Source organism: Crotalus tigris, unplaced genomic scaffold (genome assembly GCF_016545835.1).
Source record: "Crotalus tigris isolate CLP2741 ecotype Arizona unplaced genomic scaffold, ASM1654583v1 scf7180000024304.1987388, whole genome shotgun sequence".
NCBI classification, from domain to species: Eukaryota; Metazoa; Chordata; class Lepidosauria; order Squamata; family Viperidae; genus Crotalus; species Crotalus tigris.
Genome location: NW_024100476.1, coordinates 124,924 through 138,426, shown reverse-complemented (window position 1 = coordinate 138,426; position 13,503 = coordinate 124,924). Strand labels below are relative to the sequence as shown.

General features: G+C 38.3%; 1 protein-coding gene across 1 annotated transcript in view; it reads right to left on the bottom strand.

The window, feature by feature from the left end:
• The window catches only part of PPA1 (inorganic pyrophosphatase 1), a 30,306-nt gene extending 19,462 nt beyond the window's left edge, over positions 1–10,844 (bottom strand). The window contains exons 1-4 of the mRNA XM_039324674.1: positions 10,693–10,844; positions 5,010–5,074; positions 1,826–1,879; positions 851–970 (exon numbers count right to left, since the gene is read on the bottom strand). Of these exons, the coding sequence (XP_039180608.1) occupies positions 851–970; positions 1,826–1,879; positions 5,010–5,074; positions 10,693–10,756 (303 nt within the window). The 5' untranslated portion in view covers positions 10,757–10,844. The remainder of the gene's footprint in view (positions 1–850; positions 971–1,825; positions 1,880–5,009; positions 5,075–10,692) is intronic.
• Between the last annotated feature and the right edge of the window lie 2,659 nt (positions 10,845–13,503).

Below are 13,503 nucleotides of genomic sequence, written 5' to 3'. Positions count from 1 at the left end.
AGCAAGTTATGGGCCATTTTCTATTGAAAAGTGAACTTATGATCAAGACAGCTTTGAAACCTAAGAAAGAGGTTAACAATAAAATATCACAAAGCCAACAAGTCCAAAGGAAAAGGGAAGGAACATTATCTTTTCCATAAGTAACAGAAGAAGAGAAAGATCAGGCAGAAGGAAATTGACAGAAAAAAACAATAATAAAAGCACTCCATTTCAATATATCTCGGGTTTGGATACAATGGAAACAAAATCTATCCACAGTATTACCTTGTGCACCCACAAGATTGTGCATAAAATACCTAAAATATGCATGTGTAAAAATCCTGACGTTCTGCTCTGATGGACACCCATTTCGCTCTACTAGTCTGTGAAATGGATTTATTATTATTAAAATTTTAATAATAAATACATTAAATGGGTTATTATTTATTTATTTAATAATAAATACATTTAATGAGTTATTATTATTAAAATACAACAATTATGCTATAGGAATAAATGTTAAGAATTTGATATAGTTTCCATGGACAAATTTAAAAGACAGCATCGATTGAATAAATATTAAACCAAAATTGATCCATGGAGCATTCCTATTATTACTATCAAATTGGTTTAATTCAGTCAATCTATGCTGGCTTTATGAGAGCTCGCTGTATTTTTAAGGCTTCTTATACTTTAATAAAGCTGTTCTTTCTGTTCTAACATAGGCAGCTTACTTGTTTACAACCTAAAATGTTTTCTTCTTCCTCCAGAGAGCTTGCCCACAGTTGTCTATGCAGTGGTACAAAGTTCCCCTTCATTAGAGTTGTTTGTTATTGAAATTCATAAAAAAGATAGGGTAATATTAGAGTACCTGTGGAATAGCGCCATAGTTCCAGATATATCCCTTGTGGGGAAATACATTAGCAACGTAACGTAGCTTTCCTTTCTTCACATCTTGTTTAATTGGATTTAGAGGATCCTTAGTTGCAATCTAAAACAGAATTTACTTAGTTTAGTACTCAATTTTTAAAAAAGCCTTTAAGAAAAAAGGTAACTTTCTTTGTAGATGTTTTACTTAATATTTCTAGCAAGATAAATAGCCAGAATGATAGGAACCATAAATACATACAAAAACAGAGAGAATGTGTTTTATTGGAAAAAGTTCCACATACATATACATAGGACTTTAGCTTTAAAAAAACTTACTAGATCAGGGGTCTTCAAACTTGACCCTTTTATGACTTGTGGACTTCAACTCCCAGAATTCCTCAGCCCGGCACACCTGGCTGAGGAATTCTCGGAGTTGAAGTCCACAAGTCATAAAAGGGCCAAGTTTGAAGACCCCTGTACTAGATTATATATTATTAATAGCAGGGATATTGAAATTTAATATACTTAGTCCTCAACTTCGACCAACTGAGCCCAAAATTTCTGTTGCTAAGCAAGACAGTTGTTAACTGAATTTTGCCCCATTTTACAACATTTCTTACCACAGTTGTTAAGTGAAACACTGCCGCTGTTAAGTTAGTAACACGGTTGTTAAGTGAATCTGGCTTCCCCATTGACACTGCTTGTCAGAAGGCTGTAAAAGGGGATCACGTGACCCTGGGACACTGCAACCGTCATAAATATGAATCAGTTGCCAAGTGTCTGAATTTTGATCACGTGACTATGGGGATGCTACCATGGTCATAAGTATGAAATGTGGTCATAAGTACATTTTTCAGTGTCACTGTAACTTTGAACGGTCACTAAACAAACTGTTATAAGTCGAGGACTAGCTATAAACTATTTTTTGATGAAGTAATTAATGAAGCCATCAATTACAGTGCTCTAGTTGTATTACCTCCATCTTTGCATTGGTCCATCGAGGTATTTCCACAACCATGTTGAAGACATGCTGAAAAGAACATAAATTCAGCAAAGTACATATAAAATATAACACAGAGAAATGTCATCCTTCCTGAATTGTCATCCAGCAATCATCATCCCATGGAACTCCCTGAAATATTTCCATTCCCATGAATTTTATAACTATGCATTTTTTTCCTTCCTGCCCACAAATTTTGCCCAGAGTGTTAGCTATTATCCAAATATAACTTTCAATTGGGAGGAGATGCTCATTTTTCCTTACCTAGCATGAAAAGAAACCCTTGACTTTTAAGAAAAAGAAGCTTGGAGTTTGTTTTATTAATTAAGGGAGATGGCTCTCTGGATATTCAGACACAAAACTTTATTGACACCACAGCACTGGGGACAGCCCCAAAATCTTCCCATTTGGTAATGCAACAGCAAGTATCTTTCATACACTTGAGAAGGCAATAACAGAATAATTACTGGAAAACAGAATATATGGGCTATGCACATCTGGAGCCAGTTCCTACTTATCAGTTTATTCTTGGATTATTCACTGCCCATTAAAAGGATTTAAGCAGTCCTGAAGCCTAATCTTGTTTTTCCATAAGCTTAAAGACAAGAGTGCAGATTAGATTACATTATAACACAACACAGTTTAGGCTAATTTTTCTCCTTCAAAGATTAAGTTATTTAAAAGACCTTTCAACTGTCTAGGTCTGTCCATTTATGCTGTTAAGCAACTATTTGGCAGAAATGCTTCAAGAAACCATTGAGAAGAATCATCATCAAATTCTGCAAGTCAGGAAAGATCAATAATTTTAGCAAAATTTCAAAAGAAACAGAAGATATTGAACATTGTTTTATAAAATTTCAGATCATTTTTACATGGTTCAGTGAAGCAATATGTACTTGGAATATAATGATGGAAACAACCCAGGTAGGAATAAATTTAAAATGTTTCCAAAACCAGAATGAATTACAATTCTATTAAGTTTATAAAGACAACATGAATATTGGAAAGTGCTAGAGATTAGAGATAATAATGTATGCTTTTGTTCTAGGTAGAATTTTGAATTCTGCTTCCTATTTCAGCATTTCACCTAACTCTGACATGCAATCAAAATGTTACTACAAAGCTATTATAAGCTGTATTGGGGTTATGACCTTGCAATTCTAACTTGAAAGCTGGCTATTCTTGTTTATCCTCAGAACTCCTTTAAGCCTCTGTCAGTGCATGCAGATTTTCAGTCTTCCAAACATTTGCCTTCTTTTCTCACATCTTTTTTCCTATTTATTTTATAAATTGAAACTGGCTGCTGACAAAGAATGTGGCAGTAAGTACATTTGAGGCACTTACATTTTTGAAGTATAAACAAATTCTGATTAACTCAACTGTCTGTTCATGCAGTATTGATGCCTAACCTGGAGGCCATGTGTTCATAAGAACATTTCTGTTCTGTTTGAAGCCTGAATATTATATTTAATTTGACACTTTCACTGAACCACTAAAACATAATGTTATTATTTGCCGAGTTCCTATAGCAGCTGGAATAAAAGGTATATAAAATTCCAATGAAGCATAAATCAGGCCTGTAGCTAATCCAGATGTCTGGCATAGCAGTGTTTTAAGCCAGCCAAGGACGCCATTTAATAAAAATTGGGAGGATGAAAGAAATTAAGGGATTCCTCCCACCCAAAGCTCTCCTAGCTACAAGCTTGAGACCAGTTCATTCCAAACTAAATATTCTTAGTCTGATGGACAAAGACATTATATTCAAACACTATTCTGTTTTTGTAAGCTAATTATAATAATTTCCCAGTTCAGTTGTGTTAAAATGTGGATTTAAAAAAGCACAATATATGGCAAACCAGAGACAGAAAAGATGAAAATTGAGTTCTATATGATGCAGCTTATTGGATATTATTACAGCTGAAGCAGCTAATTTTACACAAGTTTTTAAACTATGGATGCGAATCCATAGTTTAAGAACCGATGGCCCCAACCTTGTTGCCCTTTCATTGAGGATCTGGTTGGCCTTCTCAGATGTGAAGATTAGACAAGCTCTGCTGCCAATATGTTTTTTCCCTTCAGGAAAAGGAGTTATAAGAGTTAACGATTTGATGGTATATATTCAATTAATCAGTGTTATTATTTGTCCTGGGTTCTACAGTTACATGTTGTGGGATTTTGAGTGTGTGTTTTCAATCCTTGTACACCCACCCAGAGTATAAGACAGACATCCACATAAATCATATAAAATAAACTGGTTATTAGGATGAGAAAATTCCAAATAAATAGTAGGGAAATGTCTCTTATATACCAACAATTTCTCAAAATGTGGAAGCCAAATTCCCAACACTAATTTTGGAAATCAAATCAGCTTTCAAAAAAATTAGCAACAAAGCTTTCACTTTCTCTGTATTATGCAATAGAAGTTGGTCTAAAAGCAAGGAAACACTCCCTTTAGTCTATATTTCATTGAGTGCGGGAAGATAGAATTATTTCAGATTTTTCTTCCCTTGGAAGCAGTTTCTACAGCAAAACAAGCAAACTTCAGTCTATGACTAAAATAATTATTTATAACCAGCAGAATAAGTTAAATTAAGATTTCCTGCTGCAATTCTGCTTCAGAATTTCTTTTACTCTACACCAGAATACTTAATTCAGACTCCTCCTACTTAAGCAATGAAGATCAATAAAACTACAGGTAGTTTTTGATTTATGAGAATTGACTCCAAAATTTCTGTTGCTAAGTGAGACACGTTAAGTGAGTTTTGCTCCCATTTTAAGACTTTTCTTGCCACAGTTGTTAAGTGAATCTGGCTTTCCCACTGATTTTGCTTGTCAAAAAAAAAATTACAAAAAATGATGACATGACCCCAGGACACTGCATAAGTATGAACCAATTGTCCAGCATCCAAATTTTGATCATGTGACATGGGGATGCTGCAATGATCGTAAGTGTGAAAAACTGTCATAAGTCACTTTTTTCAGCAATGTTGTAACTCTGAAAGGTCACTAAGTGAACTGTTAAGTAATGGTTGCCTTGTTATTAAAATATATACAATACAATACAATTTCTTTCCTTTAAGATGAACTAATTACCTATCTAGCACTTAATCATATAGTTCAGAGAAACCGGTGAAAGGAGAAAAGGAACCTGTTAAATTACCTTGTCAGTGTCTGCATATATTGGAATGTCATGGAAAGGAGAGATGTACTGTCCTTTATCATTTTCTGGAAATGAAAGAAGAGGCCTATGATTTTTATTAAATAAATTCAACACTAAGGATAAAAGTACCTTAGTACAGTGGTTCTCAACCTTTTTAATGCCGCGACCCCCAACCGTTCGTAAGTCGAGGACTACTCAACTGGTGCAGCACCGTTTGCAGAATGGGACTTTTGGCGGGCTTAGCAGGGCAGAGACAGCCTGGACAATTCCGATTGGCTTTTGAAAGCCAATAGAAGGGAGTAGCACAGCTAAGGAAAAGGGGGGAAAAATGGTGGACTGCGTTGTTTGGCGACCCCCGTGAAATGGTCGTTCCACCCCAAATGGGGTCCCGACCCACAGGTTGAGAACCGCTGCCTTAGTAGGACATTTATGACAAGAGACCATTTCTGTACTATCAGTAGCGTCATCTCCCCTCCCCTTGGTAATCTGCGCCTGATTAGTAAAATCTCATCTGGAGGATTCTGCACATCTGTAGAAAGAAGGCAAAAGAGGGAGAGGATGGGAACACTCCATTACAGACACAATGGATTTGAATTAATATGATGGGTGTGTCTCTAAGAAGACAAATTTACAGAAGTTTGACCGTCTCTGCAGTTAGTTTGCATTCCAATTAAGTCAAAACAAAAGTCTTAACAGAATTCCCATCTGCTTCATCTCAAATTAGTCAATGTAATAAGAGGAAAATGGCACTTGTGATCAAGTCTGTAAAAATCCTTAAGGATGTCCTTAACACTTGACTGCCAGATGTTCTGCTCAGGCGACTCCCAGTGATAATGTTGATTTAAATTCTCCTCACCAATACCAATAAACTGACCCTCTGGAATTTAATGCAACCCTGAAATGACACAGAACCTGGGAAAACACTTTCTCTTTTGCCACTATTTTCTGGGGTAATTCAGTTCTTCTACTCCAAGAAGAGAAATAAATTATAAAATTCTAAAAAAATTATGTACTGATACGTGTAGACACAGACCAGTAAAAATGAACAAATTTGTTTGTGTCTTCTTTTAGCTAATCACTATTCTGCCCATTCAACCAATTTCTGATTTAATGGAGAAGACAAAAGAATTAGTGACACACTCATAGTTCTATTTAATCACAAATTAAAACGTGAAGTTTTCAGAAGTTAAGTCATGAGTTTGTATCAACATGAAAGCCCCTGTTGTATTTACACTGACAGCAATAGCTGAATGATAGAGAACACGTAGATGTAAAAGACAATTGTGAGATTCAAATTAGTCACGAAATGCTAAGTCTGGATAGAAAAATGTATTAATCTAAATATAATCCATGCACTATATCTTAATGCAGTAATTATATAAAATAGCTAGCAACCTGGCACAAATCCTAGAGAACATCATGATCAGCTGAGATTCAACAGCATTTCAATGATGTGATTTCAGGGTTTTTTTAAAAAATAATTTTAATATTAGGGATGGAAACAATACCCTTCTGGGGATCTCTCTCACACACACCTTTACCTTTAAAACCTACTTAAAAACTTTGAAAAAAGCTGCACACCCTTTCTATATAGCAGGGGTGTCAAACTGCCAGGCCACAGGCCGGACGCATCATATAGAAGCCGCACCCACCCCATTGCCGGCAATGGCAAAACAGTCCCAATACATTACGCAACATCACATGACATCATGAGTTTGACATGTTTGCTATATAGTATCACTAGGTAGTCTTTGAAGTGCTGAGATACTTCAAAAAGTGAGGAGATGGAATATCCTGATCCAATGGTGGTCCCTCCATACAAATATTTAAGTTCCTTGCCATTTTTATTAACTTTAAAAATAGCTATGATGAAAGATACCACATCTTTACTCATATAGTACAAGTGGATTTGCCGTGTTCCCTTCTTCAAAGACTTATTGGAATAGGTCTCATTTCAGCAATCTGCTTAAGGAAACCAAAAATTCAATCCAGAACTCGCTACAAGTTCCTTTCCATGGGGGTCACATTGATTTAATTCAGCACAAGTCCTTTTGGAAATTTCTTACCTTAGTATAAAGAACCGGACCTAGGCTTCATGCAGGAAATATAATACTTTTTACAAAAGACTACATTCCTACCTTGTATTGAGAACATAATAAAGCTTTCAAACCATACCTTCATAAACCATTACATGCCCCCAAGTTACTATTAGATTTTTTTCATGTGTGCGAGGTAAGCGATTAAGAGGGCATAACATGACCAGACTTGATTTTACAACCTTTTTGCTGTAATTGTTAACCAAATCACCCAGTCATTAAATGAGACATCACATTACTGTGACTTGCAACCTTCCCTACTGGGTTCCCCATTGACAGAAGCCAACTTCATGTGATGCTGGGGACATTTATAAGTCATTTAAGATGTTTGGTACTCCTGTGTGATTTATTTTGGTTCTAATTTTCTAGCTGTTTGCCAAAAGTCAAAGTCCATTCAGAATAGCAATTCTGGGCCCTATTACAGAGTTGTCTATCATACCACACCAATTGCTGCAGGTAACCTTTGGATAATCTCATTAGACATTTTCTGTATGGTGAATACGGAAATTCTTGGGGTAGATCACTGCTAAGACGAAAATTGCCTTAAAGGATTATACAGAAGGTGGGTTTAATTTTACAACCACCTTCACTAACCATATCAGCTAATACAGTCAGACTTTAACCTCAACTTCTCTTTGTAGAATGGAAGAGGAAATGGATGAGGATAAAAATCACCTGCAAACTGGAAGGAAACTAGAGAATGCCTTAAAAAACTATGAGAAAGGCAAAACTCAAGCCATTATACTACAGATACGTGGACCAACTTATACTTTTTTCTCAAGCTGAGCAATCTCTGGTGACTTCATAGATGCCCCCACATAGTTTCTTGGCAGTAATATAGCAGTATTTGGCTGATGCCTTCTTCCAGGGTGCTTTTCCTAAACCTCCCCAGGTGCAGACTCCATTCACCTAATCTCTATTTCATTTTTTATGGCCCAAAATCATGCCCTTTCCAACTAAACCACAGGTGATTCATTTTATCATACCAAACAAAGGGGGGGGATCTATCTGCCCTCAGCCCTACAGATGATATAAGAATTACTCCACTGTAATACTGTACAGTGCTAGTCAAGGAGAAAAGCCATAATTGAGCAACAGAGTTTAGCAAGATTTTAAAAATTGCTTAAGGATGTGGGGATGTCAATTTTAGAAAAGTATCACTCAGATCATTTGTGTGCTATTTAAAATCTTGCTAAATCATGTTGCTTAATCTTGGCTAAGTGCAAAGACCAAGCCTTTGCTCTTGGGATCAAATCTAAAGAGCATTACAATGGAATATTTTTGGGGGGAGAGTGAAGTTTCGTTCTCCAAGCTTGTGGATTTTTTAGCTTGGAGAACGAACTTTCACCCTCAACCTATGCCCGAGCTATAGATATTCGCCACTATTACATATATTTTTTCCACTGGAGGGTTAAATTTTCTGGTTTGAAATAACCAGAAAGATGGAGTTGTTAGCTGTCAAACAAACAATAAATATTCTATTAATTGGACAACAGCAATTTATAAACTAATTTAAAATACAGTTGCTGTATTAGACCATTTTCTATTCGTTGACTCGAGAGACCTGTTTTGGAGCTCTTCATTATCTCTTTAGTTCAGGGATTCTCAAACTTTTTAATGCTGTGACCCCAACCGGTCGTAAGTCGAGGACTACTCAACCGGTCGTAAATAGAGGACTATTCAGCTGGTGCAGCACCGTTTGCAGAATGGGACTTTTGGCGGGCTCAGCAGGGCAGAGACAGCCTGGACAATTCCTATTGGCTTTTGAAAGCCAATAGAATTAGACTCTATTCAAGAGAGTCTATTCTATTGGCTTTCAAAAGCCAATAGAATAAAAGGGAGTAGCACAGCTAAGGAAAAGGGGGGAAAATGGAGGACTGCGTTGTTTGGCGACCCCTGTAAAATGGTCGTTCGACCCCAAATGGGGTCCCGACCCACAGGTTGAGAACCACTGCTTTAGTTTATATCCCCCTACCCAATTTAATATTTGCAAACATAACCAATTTACTTAACCCAAGAAGATTACAAGTACAGTTTACATAATCCAAAATCAATATTTCACAACAGATATCTCATGCAAGCATTAGACCAGTACTTCACTGAAGTGATTTCCCCTTTTCTATATCCAAAATTCCCTCCAGTGATTATGGGCAAAATAATTCTATAGTTTCCAGTCTCCTGTTGCTGAGTGGTAAAGTTCAATGTTACCGCTATAATTTTTCAAAATAGCCAGATGCCTACCCTGTTTCAATTCTTTTTGCAAATAGAAAGCACTGCAGTACAAATATATTGTGTAATACCATCTTGGAATTTAAGCCCATCATAAAACAATTTATAAGAAGAGCAAGCACAGCAGGTAGCTGCTTTTAAGCCAAACTTTGGCTGATCTCAAAAAAATAATCAGGATCAGACTTGGCTGAGAGATAATCAGGGCTGTGGGCTATACGGAACAGTAAAGGGCAAACCAATTCTCTAGTGGTGAGAAAAAAAACCCATAATAAGTGGGGAGTGGAGCTTGTTTCAAAAGAGACTACTTTTTGACAAAATTTATATAATCTCTTTCCATAGATAGTAAGAGGTCACTGGAATTTTTTTTTTTAATCCCAAGAAACAATTTTCAAATAGTCATTTAAGATAAAAAAAAAAAGAGAGAGAGAGAAAAAAAAACGGTAGCCTTAAGAAACTTAAAGAACTGAAAGTAGCATTGCAATTGCAACATATATATACTGTTAACGACATAAATCCAATCTCCTCCCTTCACTTTCGCCCCAGCCTGTTCTGGTCCTAGACAGGGGTTCTCAACCTTGGCAAAGCTGGCTGAGGAATTCTGGGAGTTGAAGTCCACAAGTCTTAAAGTTGCCAAGGTTGAGAACCCGTCCTAGAGAACATACATCGTTCTTTTTTTTTTTTTTCATCCACTGTATTGACTTCTTTTTTTTTAAATAAACCGTACCAGTACGACACGCAGGCACAGGCAAGAAAACTTTTACCCAGTCCCACCTATGCTTTGGATACATTAACAAAATTGAAAGGACAGAATGGTCCTTTGAGGAAAGATTTCTATCATCATCCCTTTCTACACGGAAGAAGCTGAATTTACGAGATAACGTAAGACAGCCCAAACCCACCAGAGGACATGAACGCGTTTCCCATCCATACTCCCTACATAAACTACAACTAAGCGCCAATGGACTCGACCTGGCTTGCTTCCGAGGATGACTAGTTTGGGATGACTCAAAATATAACGTTCAGGAGGCACATCCAGGTTTACTCAGTTCCTTGGAAACACGCTCTTCCCGACCCCCCAGGAGACCCGCCAGGTTCGCAACGGTTGCAGGCGTCCCAGAGGAAAGTGAAACTTTACATTTATCTCTCGTCTGAAGCCCGGTTCACGCCCTTATAGCCGCGGGCGCCACGCAAACCGATCCCTAATACCGCCTTATCTCGCGCAGCATACATTCATTGATCGTGTCAAAGAACGGCTGGCTCCGGAAGGATCCCCAAGGTTGGCTGCGCCCCAATAACGCGCCCCACAGGCCGCCCCCGGGGAAGGGAGCGGCCCGCCCGTCCTCCCGCCAAGGACTCACTGAAGAAGAGCCTATAATCGACGCTATTGAGGGTTCCCCGCTCCTCCACTCGGTAAGCAGCCATGGTGCTCAGGCTGACCGGCTCTTGAAGTGAGCCACAAGAGAAAGGCAAACGCACCGCGCAGCCGCCCAGGGCGAGCCCTGATTTGTCCGACTGGCTCCTCCTCCTCCTTTTCGGCCCCGCCCCTCGCGGCATGGAGCAAACATGCCGCCGGAGTGTTTCATCATCCGGTGCCAGAGTGCGCAGGCTCTCTTTTCTCAGCTGCTCCTCCGCCGCCTCCCGTTCGCCTATAGACGTAGGAAAAGGGAGACTTCCTCATCCTCCGTTCGCTTCCGACTCCCGTTTATGGAAGGCTGAGATCACCCTTTGGTCCGATTTCAATACACGGACGAAGAGGGACAGGGCAATTATCATCCAGCATTGACTGGGTATGTTGTGATATATTTTGAAGAGATAGTTACATGTGGATCTTATATCTTTCCTTCCCCGCAACAAAATGTAGACATAGTAAATTATCATAGACATAGTCGTACCTGCAAGATGGGCATGAGACACTTTCTTCATCGGTTTATGACAGTGTTTCTCAGTCTCGGGAACTTTAAAATGTTTGGACTTCAACTCCCAGAATTCACTTATTAGCGTGCTGTCAAGGGAATTCTGAAAGTTGAAGTCTATACATCTTAAAGTTCCAGAAGTTGAGAAATACTGGTTTATTAATTAAATCACATGCGGCTCTGTGTCTTATTTAAAGTTTGAGCTACTTTTAACACCAGGACGATAAAACACTTATTTTCTAATTGGCCATAATGGTACTGCTTCTGATTAGTTAGAAATTGTTATTAATTCTTACTAGGTTCTTACTGTTGTGGGAAGTCAGCCCCCCAGAGAAGGAAACATTAAAAGGGCAGAAAAATATATTTTCTCAAAGGATCTTAAGGAGGCAGAAAAATATGCCCTCCCTCCCTCTCCCAAGCAGAAACCAGCTCTGCAGAACTGCAGATAATCTTTTTCAGAAAGACTGGAAGCAGGAAACTGGGATTAGGAAGAAAGATCCCTAGGACAGAGGTAGGCAACCTTGGCTCTTTTATGACTCGTGGGCTTCAATTCCCAGAATTCCTGAGCCAGCCATGCTGAGGGGAAAGGGAAAGGTTTCCAAGCTGAGCCATGCTGGCTTAGGAATTCTGGGAGTTGAAGTCCATGAGTCATAAAGATCCAAAGTTGCCTACCCCTGCCCTAGAATCAACACCAAAAATCTAAGAGTCATCAGCCACAGCCACAGAGAAGCAGGATATGACCCTTGGGACATAATAGGATTAACCCACCACCATCAGCATACCAGAAGGGTACATTCAGACTTAGGTCAAAATACATGATACAGGAAATACAAAGCCTCAAACAGGAACAGGAGAGCCCCAGAGGGTATAAAAACCCACTCCGTACATGTGCTCTTTCTCCTCTTTCCTTCCAGAGCCATCATTCTGTCTGGCTCTCCTCTTCAATAAACTGCAACCTTTTTTCTAAAGCAGTTGCCATGTTGTTTATTCCTGGCTTGGACTGAACCATGATGAAAACTTTTCCTTCAACACTGTATTGATTTGGCTAATGATTCTCATTATCTTTGTTCAGTTCTTAAATTTAAACTGCTAACATGATTTCTGTATATCTGTTCCCATGCAATCTTACTTGAAAGAATAAGGTATTCATTTTCTTTTGTTTTAACATCTTGTTAATTCTTGTGTAATTTATAAAATGTTTTGCCTTTTTTTCCTGACTTAACCATACAGGTAGTCCTTGACTTACAACAGTTCATTTAGTGAACATTTGAAGTTACAATGGCACTGAAAAAAGTGACATGATCATTTTTCATACTTACAACCTTCGCAGCATCTCCATGGTCATGTGATCAAAACAGAGATTCTTGGGAACTGACTCACATTTATGACCATTGTATTGTCCTGGAGCCGTGTGGTCATGTTTTGCGATCTTTTGACAAGCAAAGTCGATGGGGAAGCCAGATTCACTTAACAACCATGTTACTAATTTAATAACTGCAGGGATTCACTTAACAACCGTGGCAAGAAAGATTGTAAAATGGAGCAAAATTCACTTAATAAATGTCTCACTTAGCAACAAAAATTTTGGCTCAATTTGGTCGTAAGTCAAGGACTACCTGTAAAAGAATAGAGTAGGGCAGGGGTCTTCAAACTTGGCCCTTTTATGACTTGTGGACTTCAACTCCCAGAATTCTTCAGCCAGCATGCCTGGCTGAGGAATTCTGGGAGTTGAAGTCCACAAGTCATAAAAGGGCTAAGTTTGAAGACCCTTGGAGTAGGGCTTCAAGGATTCAATCACAGCTGCTCTACCATTTTTAACACAGAGACATACAGATACACATCAACACACAGCATGAGAGAGAAGAGGAGGGTAGGACCTGGGTTGCTGCAATGAAAACAGATTGGTCTCAATTCCTATTTCCTAAATGGGCCCAATAGAATCGGTTGACGCATGTGTAGTTGAGATATGTTTACATCATTTTACTGTCATTCACATTTTGGTTTTGTTGGGCCCATTTAGCATGGGCTTTAATTTTAGATCATAATGGTGGCTGGATGTTTTGTAAATCGCAATCCAACAACCAATCTAGAAAGTTAGTGTGCCGTTGTGGTTAAACTGTAGTAGAGCCAAGGAAATCTGGCTAAGTGTCATATATATGGCACTGTATCCTTAATCTTAACATTACCAAAATATCCCTTAAACAGAGAATGAAGATTAAGGTCAAAGTAAAACAAAGGACTCCTATTATCTGCCTA